Below are 25,502 nucleotides of genomic sequence, written 5' to 3'. Positions count from 1 at the left end.
TACATGCAAACTTGCACACTCACTTACACGCATACACACATCCCCAGGAAGGACCATGTTTGAAGACTGTAGGCCAAGTTGGGGCTTTGGCCACCATGCTTCATGCCTTATGCCTCACCTCGTCACAGGCGGAGCACCGAGGCTTCACAAGCTCTGCATGGTGCCGGCCACAGTGGACTCGGCCGTCCTGGTAGAAGTAGATGAGATCAACGAGTAGTTCTTGGCAGGTGAAACAGGTGAAGCAGGCGGGGTGCCAGCAGACAGTGGAACCAGCCCTGGACACGAAGATGGCAACCTCGCCCCCATGGATCTGCTCCTTACACTGCAAGATATAATTGGGGAAGTTTGGGGGGGAGAGGGAGAGTCAGAAGTCATGTCCTTGGTCACATTGCTGCCGCAGCGCAAGGGCATGAGCTTGGAGACTTCTGTGATGTAAAGAACACGCCAGCTCCAGAGTCACAACAAATTCTGCTCCCCAAACCACATCAGTCAACTGGTATGAATTAAATCTTCTGTGACCAGGAAGGATTTGATGTCAAAATCAATGGTTGTTAAATTTGATGGGCCAAATCTGGTTGCTGACACCAACAGCTGGAAGGAATCACAACCCTTCAACCTGTCTCCAGGCAACCAGTCGAGAGGACTCACTTGCTCCTGTCCTGGAGACACCAGGCACCACACACTCTTCCTTCACCAAGTCTGTGGAGAATTCTTCCCAAGCAGCAGCAGAAACCTCCAATCCCATCAGACGCCCCTCGATGTGGGCAGCAGCACAGGTTGGAGTTCACCTCACATGACGTGAAGCAGACAGTCAAGGACAGGAATACTACAGAGGAACATGAAAGCCTAAGGCATACCCCACGGAGAATGGGAATAACCCACAGGGAATGGGAGTACCCCATGGGGAATGGGAATTCTCCATAGGGAAGAGGAATAACTCATGGGAAAGGGGAATACTGGGGTTTAGAAAGAAGGGGTGAGGTGTGAGTAGTGTGAGAAATGCATCGCTGTGTACCTGATCACAAACAGTGTGCATCAATGCCCTGGGCAGCTGTTTGATGGTCCCACGACCCAGAGCCTCTTTCTTCCTCTGAGCACTAAAGAGCTGTAATTCCTTCTTTTCGTCTTCGCTGAGTGACTGGCAGTAACGCAGCTGAAAAATACACCAAACACTTTATTAATTTTCTTCATCAATCTGGAACCCTTTAAACTCAAAGCACTCAACTCCCAACACGAGATACTGGTGGGGCAAAAAATCCTCTGCACCATTCTGGAACTTACCCTTCCAAACACCAAGCCTGGATTTGTGCTGCAGTTTCCTCCAACCTCATCCCTCTTCATGTTCAGGAGTTGTGCAATTTTTGAGGATGGTGCCACAACTCAGGGGCCTGAGCTAAGGGAGAAGTTGAGTAAGCTTGGGCTTTATTCCTTGGAAGGAAGGATGAGGGAGGATCTCATATTCCTCTCATGGTTTTGCCCACATCTATATCGGGCGAATACAGAGTCTTTTGCCCAGAGTAGGGGAATCGCTAACCAGAGGAGATAGGTTTAAGGTGGGCGTGGGGGGGGGGGGGGGGGTGTTAAGAGGAACGGATGGGTAACACTTGTTAGAGTGGTGGGTATATGGAATGGGCTGGCAGAGGAGGTAGTTGAGGCAGGTACTGCTGCAACGTTTAAGAAACATTTGGACAAATATACCGTGGAAAGAGGACTTTCGGCCCAACTTGCCCATGCCGACACATGTCCCATCCGCACCTGTCCCACCTGCCTGCATTTGGTCCATTATCCCTCTAAACCTATCCAATCCATGTATCCATCCAAATATTTCTTAAATGTTGCAATCATACCTGCCTTGAGCACCTCCTTGACCTCAGTTCTCTGGACAATGGTCCACATTTCTGACCACATTTCACTGCTGCCAATGGGGCCTTATCCAAAGGAGAGGTGAGATCACAGGGGGACAAAGTGACCTCACAGATTTACCAACAGATTTTGCATGGACATGGAGCATTTATACAACTTGATTATTGGTGGGGTTGAATATATTTAAAAAAATTTAAACATGCAACGTGTCCAGCAGTTCTCGCACTACTCTCATCTCGCCCCCTCTCTCCAACCCCTGGTATTCTCATTCTCCATGGGTAATCCTGTTTTACAATTGCTGGTTGGACAAGAGCAGATGGTAGATGGAAAGAGTTCAAACCTTTGATTACTTCCTCTGGTTGAGAAGTGCTGAAGTCACCTGTGAACATTTTCTCCAATCTTAACGTCCAATGAAACAGGATATCAGCCCATCCCACACTTCCTTCCATAAAGCAACTATGGGAAGCCTTAAATCTTCTCTAAGATGATCACAGGGGGACAAAGTGACCTCACAGATTTACCAACAGAGTGGACAGCCAGCACCTAATTTTCTGGTCTTAAATACTAATACAAGTGGGCATCAGTTTGATGTGAATGGAGGATAGTTTAGGGAGGCGTCAGAGGTGAGGTTTTATTTACAAAGAGAATAGTGGGTTCCTGGAATCCCTTGCCAGGGGCGGTTGAGGAGGCTGGTACAATGGAGATATTCAAAAGACTCTTAGATCAGCACATGGATGTAAGAAAAACAGAGGGTTATGAGTGTGAACTAAGGAATTGATATGGAAAAGATTTACACAAGTCATCACAACATAGTGGACTGAGGGCCAGTCCTGTGCAGTAATGTACTATCCAAGACAACCTGTTTGCTTTGACCACTGAGTAACAGCACGTTGTGCCAATGTTTACTGTTTCATATACACCGTTAATTTTCTGGAACACTGCTTTCAGATGAGGTTACATGGCTACTAAGCAGAATCAAATTGAAAATAGCAGCTATGATTTGAGCTTATGCATAGCTTCCAAGTGACTCTTTTTTGCTTCTCTATCTCTCATTGGTGGTAGTGCTGGGCTCGTGGCACCTCTGTGTGCCTTTACGGCAGGCAAGAGTTGATAGATTTTGTGCATTATTACGTGATAATCAAGGAATCTTGATCGGACACACAAGCCATGAACCTTCCTCACAATGTGAACTTCTGGGAGCTGAATAAGAGTTGGATTTCAAAAGAGGTCAAACACCCAACCCAAAGGCACTTAAATGACATAGGGAGGTCTTTAAGCAAAAGGGGTAGTTGTTTGCAGCACTTTACAACCTTGGGTTCCTCCCTGTCTGTGAGTACAGCTCATCTTCACTGTGAAACATAGGGATTGGATGAAAATATGAGCTGTTGCTTTCATTCACCATGCTCAAGCAACAAGTATACAGAGGCGCAATCCTCCTACCGGCAGAGGAATCTGTCTGCCGGACACTTGGAGACAGCAGTTTCTTTACCCCAACCCCCTCCAAAGCAATGCTTGGAATGTCCGCCACATGCAGCAGGCAGTGTCCAGAAGGTGAGGCTGGGAACTGGAATAAAAATCACTCAAGTGGAAGAGAGTGCTGACTAACAAAAGCTCTGTGACATTAGCTCCTGCACAAGAAGCTTGTGCCGGACACGCTGATTGAGAGTCTGAAGCATTGGACACCATTCCTACAACAGGGTTATAAACCTGGCTAGACAGAGGGTGAAGCCACTGATGGTCCTGTAAATACAAAGCACCTGGTGTGCACTTGTGCCGCCTTAATAACCTTACTTACCTCGTTATCGTGGGGTGGGAGCTGGTACAAGAGCTGCTTGATTCTGTGTTTCTCTCCAGGGCTGTTCACGTAAGGAATCTTCTCTTCTGGCAGGCATGAGAAGTACAACTGCACCTGGACGTTAAGACAAGAGAGGAGCAAATAGCAAACCAAAGTCTTAAGGCGGCAGAATCTCAGGCCACAAGGCAGTGCGCTGAGTGCCACTGTGCGGAGGTCCTGTCGCTCACTTCCCTTGGCTGTGCAGCCCAAGCAACGTCCAATTAACAGGGGAAGGCGCAGGGGTTTGCAGTTTATGGGCTTGGCAGGTCGTTACACTGAACAGCAGCCCGGCAGATTTTATGCTCCTTTGACCAATACAAGCTCCGGAGATCATTGAAGCCTGCACCACTGTGTTGTTTCCGCTATGTCCAGGCTGCCTGCTGAGCAGCCAGATCTGGAATGCAATTCAAAGTGACAATGAAGCCATCACAAGGGAGGTGTGTTTAATGTGGCTCCTTCCCCGGCCTTCCTCTTTTAAAGCACAAGGAGAGCACCAGTGATTCCCCAGGCCAGGGAGACTCATCCACACAGGCACACTACCATCAACCCCCCAACCCCCCTCCCCAGAGCGTCCCTGCAAAAAGACTTCAGTCTTCTGGTCCTCTGCTGAATCACTTCATTACTTCCAGGTGGGCTGTGACATGATGCTGTGGAAAATTCTTTCCGGTCTTGGGTTCCAGCCATCGTTTCACCAGACACCAGGTCTGCTGACTGTACAGCCACTAATTGATTACAGTACAGCATCTGGTGCCAGCCTTCTTACTCTCGTCAAAGGTAATGGCTGGGAACTGGAAATAATCATTTGCAGGTCAAATGAGGGACCGGCCATAAAATATGGCTCACCAGTTGCACACTTCCAGAAAAGGTCTCCGGGGTGCAGGAAAATTAAGTGGACCTAACCAGATCCAAAGTAGGCCAGGGTGCTGCTGGCTGTACAAAGAGGAAACAGTGGAGGAACTAATCGAAGCAGACTGGGACTGCTGTATTACCCCTCCCTGTTCATTCTGGACCACCATGTGTCTCATGGCTGGCAATCTGTCTGCCGGACACTTGGAATTTTCTGACATAGTCATGATGTTGGGCAATAAATGGCAAGCATCAGCAAAATTATCCGCTGTAAACAAGACTGCACTCAACAAGGTCCCGTACTTAATTACTTTTCTAAGTCTCTATTTATGCACCAACATAAGTGACATGGCTCTATAAACCTAAAGATCAGGGAGACAGGCAGCAGGGATGTGACCCAGGATGTGGAGTTCATTCACTAGGATGCTGTCAGGAGTCGAGGAACTGAGTGACAGGGAAAGGTTAAACAGGTGCGGACTTTATTCCCTGGAGCTTCCAAGAAGGGTGAGAAATTTGACAGAGGAGCACAAAATGATGAGGGGTATCGATAGAGTCAATGCAAGCAAGCTTTCTCCACTGAGAACAAGAGGACATGGGTTGAGGATGCAAGAACTTAAGGGGAGCATTGGGGGGGACTTCTTCACACAGAGAGTGGTGGGGGTGTGGAAGAGTTTAAGAGGTGAATGCAGGCTCAATTTTGACACTGAAGAAAAATTTGGATAGGTACATGGATGGGAGGGCTATGGACCTGGTGCAGGTCAATGGGGTGAGGCAGAATAATGGTGCAGCAGGGATGAGCCCATGGCCCCCAATTACACCCAAGTGATCTACAACCGCCGTTATGTTTTGAACGGTGGGAGGAAACTGGACCCCCTAGAGGAACCCATGTGGGCATGGGGAGAACGTACAAACTCCTTACAAACAGCAGCAGATTGGAACCCATGTCCCTAGCACTAATAGTGTTGCGCTAACCACTGCACTGTTCGCCTTCATCCTTTGTCAGCGGAGATGAGGAGAGCCATCTTTGTGCCGGATGGACGTGATCTAATGTGGACTTTCGGAAGGGGTACTTCAGTAGTAAAGAATGGCCTTCACAGTTGATATTGTGCAGCACAGCTAGCTAGCAGTTAACGCCACGCTGTTACAGTGACAGCGATCAGATCTGGCGCTGTCTGTAAGAAGTTTGTACATTCGCCTCATGTCTGAATGGATTTTTTTGCAGGTGGTCTGGTTTCCTCCCACTGTTCAAAATTTACAAGAGGGGTGGTGGTGTAACCTAATTACACAAGGTGTAATTGGGCGGCACGGGCTCGTGGGCCAAAATGGCCTGTTACTGTGCTGTGTGTCTAAACACAAGGAGCAGGGGCAGAAGACCCCAGCCAATCAACCCTGCCTTCTTGTGTTCCCAGCTCAACTCCACTCTCTCATTCCTCCGAGTGGGTAGATGCATCCTTTTGGTATCCACTGTAGAAGCCTCTCAGAGTCTTCCGTACTTCGATCAATCTTCTATGCACAACCTCCCTACATACATCAGCCCTTTCACTTCACCCTGTGGCCTGCTCTACATTAGCAAGACCCAGCGTAGACTTGGGGACCGCTTCACATAGCATCTACTCCAGTGGTTTTCAACCTTTTTCTTTCCACTCACATCCCACTTTAAGTAATCCCTATGCCATAGGTGCTCTGTGATTAGTATGGGATTGCTGAAGGTGGGTGGGAAGGGAAGGTTGAGAATCACTGCTCTAGACCCAATTGTTACTGAAATAATTTGCTTGATAAAAATTGTCATTGGGCCCATTTCCTTTGGAGTTCTCAAACCATGCACATAATGAGTCAATTAGGTACAATTAAAAGAGTGGTTTTCAACTCTTTCTTTCCACCCACATTCCGTCTTAAGCAATCCCTTAATGATCACAGAGCACCGATAGCATAGGGATTACTTAAAGTGTTATGTGGAAAGAAAAAGTTTGAAAACCATTGACTGACCGTGTCCACAGTGGTCACCCTGAGCTTCTGATTGCTGCAATTTCAACTCTCTTCCCACCCCCATGCCAACTGATCTATCCTGGGCCTTCTCTGCTGAGACAATGAGGCCCAATATAAACCAAAGGAACAACACCCCATAATCCTCCTGTGGGTGGGAGAGACATGGCAGGAGAGAGAGGGGCGAGATAGAGGAGATGAAGAGGTGAGTGGCTGGGGAAGGAGAGAGAAGGGGGAGAGGGTGTAGCAGATAGGGGTGGGAGAGGAATAGGGGAGGATGAAGAGATACAGCAGGAAAGAGTGGGTGAGAGAGGTAGAGAGGGGAGCAGGAGACAGGGGTGTGGGAAGGAGAGGGCTGGAGTGGATGGGTGGGAGATAGGAGCAGTAAAAGAGCTAGGTGGGTGGGTGGGGGAAATGGAAGGCAGAAAAGGAAAGGGGGTGCAAAAAGGGAGAGTGGGAGAGGAACCGGGGAGGGAGAGGGATGTGGGGGGCAGGTGTGTGAAAGGGCAAGGGATACGCGAGCAAGTAGAAAGGTGGTTGTATTGAGGCTAGAGAACAAAATTGAAGTAATGTTGAGGTTTTTAGGCAGGACTGGATGGGGCAGGGAGGTATGGGACGAGAAGCATTCATTCAAAATGAGTGAGTTGGTTCCCACAGTTCAGGTCCTTCGATGGCCAACTGGAAGGAAACAAACTTACTGTTATCAGTCATTTTTCTGAGAGGAGAGGGTCGTGCCACTGACTGAGGGATAGGAGGGTTTCATATAAATCCAGTTCCCGCAAAGATGCTTGAATCAAGAAGAGTAAGATTTCAACTTGGCTGAGCCGATAACTTAATCGGAAAAGTTTGCAGATGCTGTCATTGTAGTTTAATATACAAAATTGCTGGAGAAGCTCAGCAGGTCCCACAGCGTCCAATGTTTCGGGCCTGAGCTTCTTGTCAATGTAGGAGCAAAAAGCAGACAGGGTCCCGAAGAAGGGAGAGAGGGAGCAACACAGGTCAACAAGCCATAGGTGGATATGGTGGGGGGGGGGGGGGGGAGGGCAGAGAGAAAAAAGATAAAAGGAGTGAGGATAACTCTCTAAATGGAAATGGAAGGGTGTGGGGGAGCTGCAAGAAATGATAAAGAGGGATAGGGAAAGAGAGAGAAAAACATGGCCAAACTGAAGCCACACGCAAATTGGAGGAACCCCACCTAATATTCCGTTTGATGGCATTAACATCAACTTCTCTGATTTCCAATAGGCCTTTCCCCTGACTCTCTCTTTCTCCAGCACTTTTGTGTATGGACCAATAAGTTGCTTGGCAGTCACCATTTATGAGGTCCCAACCTTTCAATAACAAGCTCTGCTGGAATTTGTATCACATCAGTTTTTGAACATTTGTCCAGTGAATTTCTTAATCTCAATGTTAAATACACACACACTGCACAATGCAAACTCAGCATATAGTGTGTTAAAGCAATCACCAACTAACCATCAGTTTTTCTGAATAGAATTTGCTCAGTGGTTTACTGTAGTGGATTAAATTGATTATTTTTAAGACTTGTCTTTATTATATGAGGGAGTTGATAAAAATCATTCTTTCTGTCATGCTGGAATCAAATTAGATTTGAACATGGACTGAGAAATAACTGTAGACTCCTGGACTGGGTGAAATGGAACCACTGACCGGCTAGACAAGGTCTGGATCATCTGTGACTTCACAGTAACTGATAATACACGTCTTTAGCCCCAAATCAGAAGTCGAGTTCAACTCCTCTGATACAACCTGAAAGCTAACAAACCTGCTGGAAACCAGCTACCTTCATTGTTAACTTCACCAAATTAAATTCTTACAAGCACGTGCCCAATCTCAGGGTCTACCCTACCCAGCAATAACCTTATCCATGTTTGATTAAGCTTTTTAAATAAGCCTAATTAAATTGACTAAGTGCTTTTGCTGCTAGCCACATATCAATCTCACTTGTGTGTTTAGGATTTTATGGGATTACATTTCTGTGGCCAAAACTCCAGTTCCCTTCGATTTGTTTGATGAAGTGCTGCTTGTATGGTCTGCTGTTCCTCTCCTGCATGACAAGGCCTCTGAGACATTTATTGCAGGCTTCAGATGGGTCGTGCCGTCAAGATGTTGTTTGGAGTCTGCCAATTAGGAAACAGATCTGCTTCCAAAACAATTATCTTCATTTTCAGAGGTAGAGGTGCACCTGCAGAACAAATCCAAACCTCAACAGTGCCTCGTTCTTCAAAGTTCATGCCCGGCTATTGGACAAAAAATTACTTGCAGGAAGGTTTCACCGCACATGGTACTTTCAACACACTGTCTTTTCATAGATTAAGGAAAGGCGTTTTTTTAAATGGGAAATGATGGTTCTTCAGTGAAGCTCTTGTGGAACCACTTCATCCTTGTATTCTCACCTAGATACTCACATATGCGGGGGCACATTGCCTGCTGCCACATCGTGCGCAAAGAAGTGGACACTGCGGGATGATGAGTTAATGGTTGGAATCAAAATTGTTATTTTGGAAGGTTGGCAGTGAGATTCTGGCTATTTGTGTTAATTATGTCAATGGATCAAGCTTTAGTTATTTATTTATAGAGACATATAGCGCGGAAACAGGCCATTTCAGACCATGAGTCCATGCCCCTCAATTTATCCACACCCCGGTACGTTTTTGAACAGTGGAAGGAAACTGGAGCCCCCAGAGAAAACCCATGCAGACACAGGGAGAACGCTTTAAAAAAAATGCAGCATCTATTGGAAGTGTTAACCGTAATTGCAGTCATGTACATAATAAATAAAGCCCTGAAACAATAAATTTGTGGCGTTTGGCTCAGTTATCTCTTGTGCTGCAAGATTAGCACTCACCATTGAGACTCAAAGCTCTTCCCTCTCCACTTGCTTAGTGTGACAGTACAGATTCTATCACCAATGTGTATATGTACATATGTACAGATGGTAGTGTAGGACTTCGTCCGCGAAGCCAAGCCAAAGAGTGTAGGATGACTGTGATTGGCTGAGAGCGTAGCCACACCTACTGGCAGGTCTTAAAGGATTGTTCCTAGCCAGACCAGGTCATTCTGGACTGGTCGACCTACTTGTGATATGCTCCAGTTTTTTAGTTAATAAAAGCCTTGTTTTGGATCAACAAGTCTTTGGTTCTTTCGACGCACCACTACACTTAGGCCCTGTTTTCTCCTTATGCACTCAGCATGCTTTGTGTGTGGGAAATAAATACCTCTCTTCGGACAAGGGTGGGTGGGGAGGCTCTCAGGGACTACCAGGACAAGTCTCTGAAAGGATGACAACACCAAACAGGGGATGGGGACACAGGGAGGGGATTAAACTGCCAATGGTGAAGTTGTTGGATTTCTCCTCCAGGTTATTTTTAGCCTGAGGCATACTTTCTCACATCCACACCATTAGGTAGAAATTATACCTCACATTTGCAGGTTCTAACATGCTATAAGATATAGGGATGGGATTAGGCCATTTGGTCCATCGAGTCCACTCCTTCATCCTATCATTTCCTTTTCTTTTCAACCACCTTCTCTCCGAAACCCTGATTCCCTTCCTGATCACAAGCCTATCCACCTCTGTCTTAAATCTACTTAATGACATCTAGGCAATGAATTCCACAGGCAAAGAAATTCTTCCTCATCTTCATCTCTGTTCCAAGGGACATTTTTGCATTCTGAGACTGTGCCCTCTGGTCCCAGACTCCCTCACCAAAAGAAATGCCCTCCCCTTGACCAATCTATCCAGGCCTTTCAGTATTCAATAGATTTCTATGAAATTCCCCCTATATCTCCATAAACTCCAGCGCGTACAGTCCCAGAGCCATCAAATGCTCCTTTCATTCCAGAGTTCATTTTAGTGAACTTCCTCCAGACTCTCTCCATTGCCAACCCCTCCTTCCTTTGATAAGGAGCCCAAAACTGCTCACAATGCTCCAAATGTGGCCTGACCAATCCCTTATAAAGCCTCAATATTACATCCTTGTTTCTACATTTTATCCCACTCTAAATGAACCTTCCATACCACCGACTCTACCTATGGGGAATCCTCCACAAGGACGCCCAAGACCCTCTGCACCTTTGATTATTCAACTTGTTGCCTGTTTAGAAAATAATTCCTACCTGTTCCGGCTTTAGACCTGGCGGAACCCACGCATATTCTTCCAAAACGCACCCGGAGTCGTCATCCGATGTTGAGCTGTGCTGGAACCCAAATGTCAACTTGCTTACTTTTTGCTCGGTTTCCAAAGCCATGTTAGCTCCAAGATCGAGTGATGTTTCAGTACACTAACGTTCTGTGGAGAAATGAATTGCAGGCCACTTAATAGATTGAGATTGTTTCTGAAATTAAGTGCTGAACTACCTTCACATTTAATCTGCAAAATCTACAAATCCCCAAGGAAGTTAATCATTCAGCAGATAGAAACAAGAGGATTGGAGCTTCTTTGCACCTTGTTGGATATTACTAGATCGCACAGCACAGAACAGGCCATTCGACGCAACTCATCCAAGCTAACTTAGTTCGCATTAAGGGCTAATCCCATTTGCCTGCATTTGGTCCATTTCCTTTCACACCTGTCTAAATGTCTTTTTGAATTTGTGCTCACTTCCACTCGTCCCAAAGACAGGCCTCCCCCTGTGGTTAATGTCACGGTTAGCGCAATGTTACACAGCGGCAGCAACCCGGGTTCAAATCAACCACAGTTTGTAAGGAGCCAGTTCGCTTTCCCCGATGACCCCGCATGGGTTTCCTCCCATGTTCCAAAGACGTGTGGTTGGTGGGTTAATTGGTCACATGGGTGTATCTGGGTGATGCAGGCTCATGGAGCAGGAAGAGCCTGTAACCATGCTGCATCGCTCATTTCTTAAAAAAAAATAAACATGTGCAATATTAAAAAGGAACACTACGCATCAAAGATTTGTGGGCGATTCGTTACACGAGCGTAATCAGTCTATTTCTTTTAAATAGTTCTGTGGCTGGGCTAAAATAGTTGGCAAAAATCTCATGCAAATAGGTTATCATCCTCCCCTAACACTGCACAGTTTGACTCCAACCATTCCTGCATCCTTAAAGAACAGCAAAGCTCTCATTATGAGACCTGTGTAATTGCTAAATTCATTCCAGATGTACCCTGTTGTTGAGCCATTTAATAGAGCAAAACAAGAAGGTGGGGGGGGAAATAGTGGTTTGTGTTCCATTGTGATGATGGCTTTAATCTATTGCTTGATCCTGGAAAAGATTATGTTTTGGCCGCATTTACTTGCCAGCGAAATGGCCAAAAATACAAATGCTGCTCCAAACAAAAAAAAATCCTTCCGAATTGCGACCCCGTCAGGAATAAATGGCCAGTGAGGGATGCAGCAAGTGTCATTCGACCCAGAGCCCCAGCATTACTCCTGGCCACCTCAATGGCAAAACCGTTGTACATTTCCTTGGCCTGAAAGCTACAACCTGCAGAGCTGTTTGCACAGGAGCAAGGGGCAACAAGCAGTTTCTGAAGGACAGCCGCCCCTTTCCATTTCAATGCTGGCCCTATTTGAAGAAAAAATCATATTTTCCAAAGAATGTCTGCTACATGAAGATTAACACTACTTCAGAACCACAGATCTGTCGGCACGATTGAGACAGTATATTTTTTGCACGCATCTATCATTTTACACAGAACATTACAGCACAGTACAGGCCCTTACACCCCAATATGTTGTGCCTTTCCTACCTCACACCCATAACTGTCTAAGAGTCTTCTGAATGCCTCCACAACCACCACCAGCAATGCATTCCAGGCACTCACCACTCTCTGTGTAAAAATTGTACCTCTGATGTCTCCCCTAAACTTTCCTCCACTCATCTTGAACAGATGTCCTCTGGCCTTTGCTATTGTCACCCCAGAAAAAAGTGCTGGCTGTCCACCCTGTCTACACCCCGATATACCTCTAGTAAGTCTCCTCTCATCCTTTGTCACTTCCATGAGAAAAGCCCTAGCTCTGTCAACCTTACTTCACAAGGCGTGTTCTACAATCCAGGCAACATCCTCGACCATCTCCTCTCCACACTCTCTTAAAGCATCACATCCCTCCTGTAATGAGGCAACGAGAACTGAACGCAATATTCCAAGTGTGGTTTCACCAGACTTGGACGGAGCTCTTGAACTCAATGCCCCAACTAAGGAAGGCCAACACACTGTACGCCTTCTTAACCACTTTATCAACTTGTGGGGCAATCCTGAGGGATATATAGACCTGGACCCCAAAATCTCTCTGTTCCTCCACACTTTCAACCATCCTTTTCTCTATATTATCTATCCTTTCTCTTGTGTGGCAGTTTAAAGTAATCTTTTTGTAGGTGTATTTTAACATGCAAATTAATTTACTGTCATATACATTGCACAATGTACATATGCAACGAAATGCTTACTTTCTGCAGCTGAATGCATTCTTGTGTGGCTGCAGCAAGCAAGAATTTCTGTTCGTACATTGTACTTGAACATCTCTAACCGTACCTCCATGCATTCTGCATAATCTTGAATTCACTTAACTGAATGCTCGAGCTGGGTTTTTTTTAACTAACTGACTTGTGTTCAGCACTGATCTATGCCAAAAAGATCATTTGAATGTATACATTAAATGAGTTGCCACATGATGATAATTGCAACCTTGTCATTAAAAGCAGACTTTGATTAACTCAATGGAACAAGCATTCTCTTTAGAAAGTTTGAGATTGCAATTCACATGATTTACTGAGAGAAATCAAATCACCCAAGTCTTTTATAAATGCCTGATATAAAAAAAATTGTTCCAGGTTTAATGTCAAATTTCCTCAGCCCATCTCTGACTGCTATTTGTGGCTTGTCTTCCGTCCTGCAGTGGGCTATCAGGAGACAGTGGACATTCTGTTGTCCCGGCTGACCTCAGCAATTTCCACAGAGGCCTAGCTGATTTTTATACTTGAGAACAGGCCCTTTGCCTTAATACATGCAGCATTGTGCAAAGAAGTTTCTGCACTGCTGCTTTATTGCACTTACAAAAAAAAATCTAGAGTTGCATGGATACAGAACACCTCTCTGCCTTGGAGAATACCAAATGGACTGTAAACTTGCTGCAAATTTCCACCTGTTCTCTGTTCAGTCGGAACCCCTGCACCATTCTCAGAGAAGTGGATTTTGGCACATTAGATTGGAAGTGGTAGACAAACGAGTTTGAAGCCTGGTCCCAGAAGTGCTTAACATGACATGGAGATCTGGCTTTGGGTCTTACCCATCATGGAGATGGAAGGAGCAGCATGAATCAGGAACTATCCAGCTGCTGGGGATGAAAGCCCCACCACTCACTGCAGAATTCTTCCAGCAGAGTGTGGGAAATTTCTGGAACATTTTGCCTCAGAGTGTTGTGGAGGCTACACCATTGTAAGTACTTTGAGTTGAAGTAACTAAACAACTGGAAGATGGTGGGGTGGCTGAGGGGAGCTGTCAATGGGGAGATGAGGTCCAAGGGTAGAGGGGCGGTAGCCTCCTCCTGACCCCATTTCCATGTGATGCTAAGATCTTGATCACAGGAGAAGAGTTCATTGTGCATTACAAATACAATCTGCTGCAGGAACTCAGTGGCCGAGCATCATCCATGGGAGAGTTTACATTTTGGGCTGGAGCCCTTCGTCAAGACTGAATCTTGACAGAGGATCCTGATCTGAGATATTGACCGACCATCTCTCTCCACGGACACTGCCTGATTCACCGAGTCTCATCAGCTCCTCTGCGCTTGCTCAAAGTTTCAGCATCTGTGTTTCTTGTGTTTTCTCTGTACTTTGATTCTTGGAGGGAATGTTTCAGTTGCTGTGGCTGATGCTTCCTCCCAGAATTTCCTTCGCACAATGGATCTGCTCCATGGCAAACTCAATCCCACCATCTCCTACCACCCAGGTCATTCACTGCCAGAGTGAGTGGCTTGTTAGAGTCACTGTGGAGTGATTATGAAGCATACCATAATCTTCATGGCCTGAGGGGTGACGTGGACGATTACTGTAACCTGAGACTTGCAATGAGGGCAGGAAGCCCCTGCCATCCTCCCCCAGGCCCAGGAGAAGCTGGAGAAGCCTGCCAGGTTGGACAGCATCCAGGGAGAGTAATAACATCCAACGCTTCAACAAAAGGTTGTGGCCCAAAACATTGACCGTTTCTCTTCATGGATGCTGCCCGACCCGTTGGCATGTCATTAAGCACTCAAGATTCCAACTGCTGCTGTCTACACCAGATGGCCAGATCTCTGAAAGCACAGAAAATGAGTTTGGGTAGACCTGAAACTCCCAACAGAAGTTGCCAATTGTCAAGTACAGAAAATGCTTCTGCCCACAGCTCCAGTGTTGCATCAACAGGACATTTAAACCAGACAGACAAAATAAACCTACCATATTCTAATCCCTTCCACTAAGATCTAGGAACTTGCTCTTGTGGACTAGGGGTTCAGGTTGAAAGGTGAGGTGATTAAGGGGGAACTTCACAAAGAAAGTGTGGAACAAGCTGCCAACCGCATTGGTTAATCCAGGCACTTTGCCATTTAAGAAAAATTTGGACAGGCACATGGATTGGAGGGGTATGGTCTAGATGCAAATCAATGGGACTAGGCAGAAAACAGTTTGGCACAGATGAGATGGACTGAAGAGCCTGCTTCTTTGCTAAATGGTTCTAAGCAATCAAAAGGGACCAAGGCTTAAATTTAAATTTAGGCACACAGCACGTTAACTGGCCATTTTGGCCCACGAGGCTGTGCTGCCCAACACACCCAATTAACCTCTGTGTGTTTTGAATGGTGGGAGGAAACCAGAGCCCCCCAGACGGTGGAAGGAGAAGCCCCTTTCTCGTGCTTGCTCCGATCCAGTGTCCCCTTACAGGGTGTGGCTGCAGATGACAAAGGTCAGCCTGGTTCTGATGGGCTTTCCAATTGGAGAATGAACACTTACTGTTGGTGCAGATATGAAGATCAGTTAGGAACAAGAACACAAAGCAGCCATTTTCAAGGGTAAATGTCAAATGACTAAACACAAGAACCCCACATGACTCCAAATATTCAAGCAATTAACATTTAGATTTGCATTTCATATGTATTTTTGCAAGTGCAAAATATCAGAACGATCGCAGTACACTTTCTCTTTCATTAACAGCAGGGCTAAAGGAAAAATGCAGCTATCCATCTTCAACATCACTTAGTCAATTCACAAATAAGCAAAGCAATGCCCATCCATCAACAGCTGGCTTGCAAAAGTCAATAGAAACAGCTGAGAAAATGACTTCTGACAAAGCAAGGTCTTTGCTTCGAGTAAAGCAAGGTAGCTTATCGGCAAAAAAGTGCAGTTTTTGCAAGAGTTTTTGAAGTGCCAACTGTATTTGTTCAGATCATTGAAGCTTTTCTCACTGAATGACTTTGCAGAACTTTTATTTAACCACGCTGTTTTAATTAGCCACTTCTCTCGATTGGTCCATACCATTCAGTTGAGCCCAGCATAGGAGCTTTTAAACCATGCTTCTGAAGAGAAAAAGAGGTCTCTCATTTTGGCATTTTTAATAATGACAGACTGGCATTTAGATAAATTTCATAAGTTCAGTATGTTCAATTACACCAACTCTCAGTAGAGTACTGGCTGAAGTTTGCTGACACGGGGCCAGGGCAGCCAGTTCCTTAAACAGCAGAGGAACATGAGAGCTGCAGATACTGGAACCTCAACTCAGCAAGTCGGACAGCATCTGTGGATAGATACGGTCAGTCAATGTTTCATGGATGAGCAACATCTTTAGGAATGAGTGATATAGCAGCAAACAGCCATCGAATACGACGATTGGGTAGACAGCACATGGGATGAGATGCCTGCTCCCATAGGCTGCAAGAATAGCGGTTGAATCGACCAATCACAGCCAGCAGATTGTTGGGTGGGTCCAATCCAGGTCTGCGCATCGGGGACAGCCAATCAGAAGCTGGCCCCGTACAAGCTACGCCCCAGTGATGACGCAGCCGGCTGCCTATAAAAGGCAGAGCTGCAGCCCAATAAAGGCAGTGTTGGTTACACTCCCTTGGTGTGCAAGTCTTCTTTCAGCCTCAAACTATAACTCCATTATATGTCGAGCTATAACCGTAGCAAACCACCGCCCCCCCCCCCCCCCCCCCCCCCCCACCGCCCCACTACACTGGGATATTTTGTGAAATTAGTCTGTGCCATTATACCAATCGAACTGACTGGAATTCAAATCTATTAACGCAAGGGGTGCATTGTTGATCTAATTAAAGTCAGTGCGACTGAGCGAATATCAGTGGGAATATGTCATAAATTAGCCTTTTTTTTGTATGGAACCCCATAGTTTAGCAATTCTGCAGGCTTTACTAAAGATGCCAAATCGGAATTAATTGAGGTTTTATATGAATTTTTATTAATGTGTATTGCATTTAGTCCTGGTTGCCTCACAACAGAAAGGATGTGGTAGCTTTAGAGAGGGCACAGAGGAGATTTACCTGGAAGTTGCCTGTATTGGAGGACATCTGATGAAGAAAGTTAGATGGCCATGGATGAAAGAAGAGGGTTAAGGGCTGTGAGAGTAGAAAGGGTTAGATTGTCGTGGAGAGGGTTTACATAGACCAATACAATATTATGAGCTGACAGGCCTGTACTGTGCTGCAATATGTGTACTGTATTCTATTTCTTGTGTAATTCTTGGCTCAACTTTGTCTCACAGTACCTCGGGCTATATCTAGGAGGAAGCAGTTTTTCCAATCAATAATGTGGCTGCAGTATGCAGTGGGATGTTCTCTGCAGTTGACAGGAGCTCTGAATCTGTGGTCAGTGCTGGCATGCTTTACAAGAGGTTAGTTGCTGATACACAGCATTCTTTCTTATCCGACTCCTGCTGTTCAGCCGTTGTCCTGCTCAGGGAGGTGGGGGCGGGAGAAATTGTTTAACAAATTCCCCTTTGTAAATATTCTTGTTAACGTGGTTTTGGGGAATCTAGGATGCTCATTAACTCCCAGTCCAGTCCAGCAACCCAGCTTAATCTGGTCCTGGAAGCTGTGGGTAATTTCCTTCACCAACCCCCTGCCTCTCCTCAGTAAGGTTTGCAAATGAACATACTTGCTCAACAAGATTAGTCCGATCTGTGGTTCAGAGCATATCTTCATTTCCAGGGTTTAACTCAACAGACATGTCAGCTGACCTGCTGCACAAAAATTCACTCCAAACACAGGTCTGCCAAAAGGTCTCATGTTTCCATTTTATAAATGAATTTAGTTTTAGACTGAACCAATGCTTGTAGGCTGAGACTGATTTTTCAATCACTTCATTAGATTTACAGAAACAATTTTCATTCAGTGCAGAACTGGATGTTATTCAGTAAGACTCTCTTCATTATTTTGTTATTGGAATAAACACTAGTTCAGTAAGTTTTCAATTGCCCTACATCTTAAATAACAAACCTTAAGTATGTTTATTACAGGCATCCAGAACTACAAGCATCAGTGGAAATGCTAGGAAGTTATATGCCTGCATTTAGCAACACACCTTGGGGCAATCCTGTTTGTGAACTCAACCTCTTGCCCAAGAACCTCACAAGCCAGTGATTGACCTGGGTGCCTGGAAGGATTGGATCAGAGACACCCACCAAGGGAACGTGTTCTGGTGAGAATTTGTTAACCCAGTAGGATCCTGAGAACTGTGTCTGCATTATGTTCATCCGTAACAGTTTGCGGGGCTCACTCTGCATTTTGAGACATATTTTCGAGCTCTGCACCAGTACAATACCTTACGTAGAAGGCTGAGATTGGCCACAAATGCCTGGGTCTATGTTCATTTCAGCATTAATCAGCGAAATGCATTTTAATGGGAACCAGATGGTTGCTTGTTTGTTCTGTAGTTACAGATCCACCAAACAGATCACATGTCTTCAAACCCACATGTGCAATGACATTTAGCTGGAAACTACAGAGGACAGCACCCTATGGGGTGCTCAAATCAGATCAGACTGGCAATCTGATTTCCCAAATGTTTCCTCTGAGAAAGAACCTCTCCTTCCCTTGACCTCATCATTGGGCTTGATGCCTGGCTCATATCATTAGCTTAATCTCCTTAGCCTCTTCATTGCACTGTGATGCTTGCGACAAGGACTATTCCCAGCACTTCTGGTCCTGTATCCCAGGGGAACATGGAGAGGAGGCAGAAGGTAAACATTTTTCCTTCTAAACAAGAATGGTTGTAGACATCGGGGTTGAGTTCAGCACACACGTGTGCAGGACAAAATCAGCAGGTCATGCAGAATCCACAAGAAGTTAAAGGTACCAGGCCTGAGCCGTTGGCCAGGAATGTCGAAAGTCAGGCGGACGCCTGTATGAACAGATGGTGGGAGAAAGGGGAGCACAGGCTAACGGGCGAGTGGTAATAGGTGGTTACAAGTAGGAGGGGAGAAGTTGAGAAGCGATGGGGAGGCAGCACAGAGAAAAAGAAGGGGAGCTGGAGGAATGGAGACAGGAGGATGAGGGAAAGAGAGAGATGGGGGTGGCGGGAGGTTAACAGAAGGTTGATATCGTTCCCTTTTCAAGCACCAGGTCATGGTGAGATCATGCAACAACCTCTGCCTGGAGGGTCTGAGCTTGGTCTGCACTTTCCTATGGATAGAGGGTCTGGGTGCCAGCATGCAGAACCAAATGAGTGTTAGCTGTGGGTTCGCAAGAAGAACCTTTGTCATTTTAGAGAGATCTGTTCTTTCTGGGTGCTCAACTCTGGAATTCACATGATAAACACTTTCACATGGATCTTATTAGATTAAAAATACAAATGTAAAGGATTGTTTTGGAAGTTGCATGAATTCTTCCTGAGCGGAGCCAAATGAATCCCGAGTTAATATGCATATTTAGTCATGACCTGAGTAAGCAATCTTGCTGTTAATTAAAACTCTAAACATTGTTCTTCAAACAAAATAGCATCACTAACATATCTGACTAATTAAGTATTATCCCAAATGTTATATTGGATGTCTTGAATTCATCTGCTAACTCCACCCACCACAACCCAGCAGGCTCATGACCCAATAAATCTTCTGTGGACTGGGTCCCGGCTGCCAAGCGTCCTCACTCTGAAACCATACCTTTCTTCACCTTGTGGTAACTGCGGGCTCGCTTTTGACATTTAAGAAAAATTTGGATAGGTACATAGATGGGAGGGGTGTGGAGGGCTAGGGTCTGGGTCCATGGGACATGGCAGAATAATAGTTTGGCAAGGAGTAGATGGACTGAAGGGCCTGTTTCTGTGCTAATAACATGAGCAACCCTTCACCATGAGCTCAGGTGGAAATGGTAAAACCACATATACACAGACCAGTGTTAAACCCTTAACAGTGTCTAAAACAAAACAGGTCTGTGTATATTGACATAGTTTTGTCATTTTAACACAAAGCTTGTAGAGTGTCTGGGAGGGGAGGGAATGCTGCAAAACCAGACAAGCTTCAGGACAAGCTTCATTGAGGTTTGAACTGAATGAAGATAAAGAGTGATTTTAGATCCACTAGAGCAGTCTCTATAAAATGAATCAAAAATAACATGGCTTAGAAACTTTGGAGAGGATGCAGAGATTGGAGAAGGTGTCTTATGACCTGTTGACGAGGGTGATGGAGATTGGGTTTTCTCTTTGGAACAGCGAAGGATGAGAAGAGGTGACAAAAATTATGAGGGGCTTAGGTAGGGAGGACAGCCAGACCTTTTTTCTCAGGGCAATAATCACAAATACCAGACTGCAACCGTTTAAGATGAGTGGATGATAAAGTTTAGGGGAGATGTCAGAAGCAAGTTTATCTTAAACTGAGCAGTGGGTGCCTGGAATGCATGGCTGAGGGTGGTGGTGGAGGTTGGTGCAATATAGTCATTGAAAAGACGGGCACATGGATGTCATAAAAATAGAGGGTTATGGGTGTGGTGGAGGAACAAAATGGATGGTTGTGGAGTCAGTTTTCGTAGATCAGCACCACTGTGCAGTAATGTTCTATAACAGTGAATTCTGCTCAGGGAGGCATAGCGGGTAATGTCACTGCCCCACCGCTCCAGTACTCCTGATTCAATCCTGACCTCCAGCACTGTCTGGGTGGAATTTTCATGTTCTCCCTGATTGCGTGCGTTTACCCCGCCACCTATCCCCTACCTCAAAATCCCAAAGAGGTGCAGGGTTGATAACTTAATCCGAAAATATAAAAAAAGTGTCAGTGAACAGCTGTCTCTGATTGGGGGGGGGGGGGGAGGGGGGTGTTGATAAGTATGTGGGTTGAAGAAATGGAGATTAAGGTAGGATTAGTGTAGTTGATGGGCTGAAGGGTCTGTTTTACCTTGCTACATCTCTCTATGAGTTTATTTGGCGGGGTGATACATTGATCTGTGCTTCCCATGGAATTAATTATTCCCTACTCTTGAATGGGTATACAGAAAATCCTGGGAAATAATCCCATCCCCAACATTTAAAAAAAACTAGGCCAGCTGCCGTCTCCAACAGGTGGGGAAATTACACTTGGAGTATGGGCTGAATGCTGATCGGCTGAAGTCTCTTCATTTCCCAAGAATAGTTTGAGGTAGCTCTTTCTCCTTGCAGAGAACAATGCCAAACATTTAAAAGTGGGGGTGGTGTTGCTTGGCTACTTTCAAATGGCCATATGACAATTAAATAAATCAACAGAAACACAGCAATGATTCAGGAAAATTAAATTGCCACTGCTCTGATTTTATTTTGGTCAATGGGACATTCCAAATTGTGATGTTTTTATTGGCTCTGTACTTGTAACAAAAATAAGTATGTTGCAGACCATCCAATAAAAATAAAGCTCTTTTTGTAATCAGATCATTTAACGAGCTCCAAATCCAGTTTTTACTCTGGAGCATGAAGTCCTCTTTTTCTTGCTAACTGTGAAGCTGTGTCAGTGGCAAACCTTGTTCCAATGCACACACGCACTCAGGTTACACACTCTCTCACCTGTTGGCTCCTGAACAACACACTCCTTTGTTGTGTTTTACAAACCTGGTTTCAGACATTTGGGACACTTGATAGGTACTTGTGAAGCCAAGCGAACAGTACAATATTTAACAAACCCGGGCTTCACCACAAGTGCAAGGAAACCCTTGGCAGAGCTCCACTTCATAACAGAAAGCTCTAAAGTCCTTGGCCATTTTGAAATGAACTAAAAACTTACCCCATGAACACAGCACTGGTCTGGCAGAGGAGAAAGAAGCCACCACAGGTTTGTTAGAAAATGTTCAGATTTATAAAGCGAAATCAAAAAGGTAAATATCCTGTTCAGTTTTACTGCAGATACATCTCATTACTACTTGTCAAGTGACTGAGTTAGAAAAGATCCCGCGATAGGGTTCTCAGGTTTTGCCTTAAATACACGGCGATACAGATCTGCCCTTTTCAACGACTGCCTATTATATACAGGTAGCCTTCGACTTCCAACCTACGTGAGTTATGACCACCCACACATACTACCAAAATTAAAAAAAAATCTTTATTAAAACTACTGTACCAGTATATATTTTGTATTAAAAGTACTGTATAAAGGTCCCCGCTCCCGATGGCAGCCCAAGGTCCCCGATCCTCGCGGCAGCCCCAGGTCCCCTTTCCTGTCGGCAGCCCGAGGTCCCCGTTCCCTGCGGCAGCTCGAGGTTCCCCCCTCCCGTGGCAGACCGAGGTCCCCAATGCCCATGGCAGCCCGAGGTCCCCTCTCCAGATGGCAGCCCAAGGTCTCCGTGACAGCCCAAGGTCTCCGTGACAGCCCAAGGTCCCCGCTCCCTGCAGCAGCCCAAGGTCCCTTTACCCTGTGGCAGCCCGAGGTCCCCATTGCCCATGGCAGCCTGAGGTCCCCATTCCCCAAGGCAGCCCGAGGTCCCATTAAAGGTTCATTTGTTGGAACACTGCATGACCTCGGGCATGCGCGGTGGAGCGAATCTAAATTATGGCTGATCCGAGTTACAACGAATCCTTAGTTCCCCATTACGGTCGTAAGTCGGGGACTGCCTGTATACCCTAGCTTCTGCTCACGTGAGTTCTACCTTTTAAGTTCAAAACTGATGGAGAAATTACTGGGAGCGGGACAAGCAGGTTTCTTCCAATAACTGTTTCTGAAAGACACACTGGGGATGGGTTTAAGAGGTCGGTTTAAGAAGACTGGCGCACAGCTAACCTGATGATGAATCGTTTCCACTACAATTTCACCTCAGGGTCCATACTGAGCAAAATTGTCTAAAAGCCAAGACACTTGATCAGCAGGTGGCAAGTGCACGGACTAAATACCTTCCACAGTTGACTAGCCATCGCCAAGGGCCCAGGTGGAAAAAGTATCTCTGATGTGAGAGAGCAGCCTTCCTCCGGGAAACATCTGAGGAGAACACTGGCTGAGGGATCCAGGGTGTCTAGGAGACACAAGAGTGGAATGAGACTGGTCTGCCCATCGAATCTGCTGAACCATTCCATTATGGCTGAGTTACTATCTTTTTTAATGTTGTTCTCTTGCCTTCTCCCTGAAACCCTTGATTTCCTTCCTAATCCAAAAACTTTCCACTTTCATCTTGATGACCTGGCCTCCCCAGTTGTCTTTAGCAATTACTTCCAAACACTCACCACCTTCTGGTGAAAGAAATTTCTCCTCATCTCTGCTCCAAAGGAACTTTTCTTTTGTATCCTGATAGTGTGCCCTCTGGTTCCAGTCTTTACCCCCCCCCCCCCCACCAACCAACATTCGAAATATCCTCTCCGTGTCCACTCTATGCAAGCCTTTCAGAATTTTATAGGTTTCAATGAGATTCCCTCTCATTCTTCTAAACTCCAGCGAGTAGTTAGTGTCCCAGAGTTGTAAAATGCTCCTCATATAATAACTCTCTCATTTGGGGATCAGAGGACCTGGGTCTGCCAGTGTACTCCTTGCAAACATCAACGAGGGTATCACTAATATGGGTATTAATGCCAGGTTAAGGTTTTAACTGAACATACACAGAGGATTAATGGAACAGCAACAAGAGAATAAATACAATACAACTCCGATTAAACAAAATCCTCATTTATCCAAAATTCTTTTGGACCTGGAAGTGACATCTGTTCGATTCATTTATCTGAAAAATTTCAAAGCCGAATGACTTATCTTAATTTGTTCCTTTAGGGAGAATTAAAAATTATTTCATACTTAGAAACCCTCCCCTTGTTGGTTGTTGTGGTTTAAACACTGTTACAAGTGATTTGCTGTCACCTCTGCTCCAAAAATATCGTTTATCTGAAATAGGCCCGGTCCTGACCATCTCAGATAATTGGACTTGTACTGAAATTCCAACTGAAGCCTACAATAAAGAATCTGCAACAACTTTTGTGTTACTTCTGTTTCACCGCAGTCCCTAACTTTCATGAAGGGGAACAGACTTGACAGTTGTCTGACAGTGGATCATCTTGCAGGCTGGGCGGGTGCTGCCAGGAGAGCAGGCACCAACCCCACGTTACTTTACAGTTCTCCAGCAAGAGTGGGTCTGTAGCCCTCTTCAGGGGAAAAGGCAGCTGTCCCTCCCAGAGAGAGGGGGTTCAAGGGGCAGCGACTCCAACTCTTCCTTCGAGGTGTGTGTGTGTGGGTGCGTATCTGTGTGCGTTTGTGTGGGTGCGTATCTGTGTGCGTTTGTGTGGGTGCGTATCTGTGTGCGTTTGTGTGGGTGCGTATCTGTGTGCGTTTGTGTGGGTGCGTATCTGTGTGCGTTTGTGTGGGTGCGTATCTGTGTGCGTTTGTGTGGGTGCGTATCTGTGTGCGTTTGTGTGGGTGCGTATCTGTGTACGTGTGTGAGTGAGTGTCTGCAAAGTGTGTAAGTGAGTGTCTGCAAATGTCTGTCTGTTTCTGAGTCTGCCATGTATGTTTCTGGCCATGTGTGTGCATGCATGCCTGAAAGAGGGGAAGGGGGAAAGTCTGTGTGGGAGAGGGAAAGAGTACATGGGAGGGTGTGATGGGGAGGCTGAGAATGGGAGAATGTGAGATGGTGCAGTGAGAAGGGGCGCGGGGAGAACGAGAGCGCGGGGAGAACGAGAGCGCGGAGCGGGGGTGCAGGGGAGAATGTGTGCGTGGGGGAGAGGGTGGGCACGAGAGATGGTGTGTATGAATGTGTGGGACAGAGTGCATGAGAGAGTGTGTGAGAATCTGCAAGTAAGTTAGAGGGGGTGTGGTGAAGGGGGTGTTGTGAAGGGGGTGTGAGGGAGGGAGGTATGGGGTGGGGTGTGGAGAAGGATGTGTGAGGGAGCGGATGTGTGAGGGAGCGGATGTGTGGGAGGGGGTGTGAGGGAGGGGGTGTGAGGGAGGGGTGAGAGGGTGTGACAGAGATGGATAGACAGAGAAAGTGAGAGGGACAGAGAGATGGACAGAAAGGGAGAGAGAGAGAGAGGGAGGGGATAAACAGAGAAAGGGAGAGTGAAAGAGAGAGAGGCAGAAGGACATAGAGGGGACAGATGGCAGAAAGAGGTAGAGACAGAGAGAGGGAGGGACAGACAGAGAGAGGGAGGGACAGGCAGAGAGAGGGAGGGAGAGGGACAGACAGGTAGAGATGGAGATGGTGTTGCGGAGGATGGGGGTTTGAGGGAGCTGGTGCCCCAACCGGAGGGAGCTGGTTGGCAGCGGCTGCCCTGCACCATCCGCGCACGGGCCCCGAGAGGGGAGTTGAAAACGCCTTGTCCACGAACCCATCCAAAAAGTTTGCAGCGCCGACGCCGAGCCTGTAGGGCCGGAGAAAGTCGGCAGCCTTACCTGGCGAGAGGACGGGGCACCGCCGCCCGCAACCCCGGACCCGGCTCTGCTCCCACATCCAAAAACCACTTCCACGGGTGGCACAGCCGCGCCCCCCCCCTTCCCGAAACGCTGCTGCCCTTCGCGGGTCGCTCGGGTCCAGGAGAGCCCCCCCCCCTCCGATCGGTCAGAGGCGCCCCGGTCCCTGCGCC

The 25,502-nt window shown here is 46.3% G+C and overlaps 1 protein-coding gene across 8 annotated transcripts in view; it reads right to left on the bottom strand.

Annotated features, from left to right (window-relative positions):
• Positions 1-25,502, bottom strand: part of LOC138745793 (prickle-like protein 1) — a 178,419-nt gene that overhangs the window by 14,389 nt on the left and 138,528 nt on the right. For 4 of the 8 annotated variants that reach the window (XM_069903098.1, XM_069903097.1, XM_069903095.1 and 1 more), the window contains 4 exons: positions 10,667-10,839; positions 3,659-3,772; positions 1,016-1,153; positions 119-322 (listed from right to left, as the gene is read on the bottom strand). In XM_069903098.1, the coding sequence (XP_069759199.1) occupies positions 119-322; positions 1,016-1,153; positions 3,659-3,772; positions 10,667-10,798 (588 nt within the window). In that variant the 5' untranslated portion in view covers positions 10,799-10,839. Of the gene's footprint in view, positions 1-118; positions 323-1,015; positions 1,154-1,281; positions 1,387-1,847; positions 1,923-3,658; positions 3,773-10,666; positions 10,840-22,838; positions 22,951-25,502 lie in introns of those variants that run through there. The other 4 variants (XM_069903100.1, XM_069903101.1, XM_069903103.1 and 1 more) reach the window with 4 other exon arrangements.

The sequence above is a fragment of the Narcine bancroftii genome, chromosome 11 (genome assembly GCF_036971445.1).
Source record: "Narcine bancroftii isolate sNarBan1 chromosome 11, sNarBan1.hap1, whole genome shotgun sequence".
Lineage (NCBI taxonomy): Eukaryota > Metazoa > Chordata > Chondrichthyes > Torpediniformes > Narcinidae > Narcine > Narcine bancroftii.
This window is presented reverse-complemented; position numbering and strand designations above follow the sequence as displayed.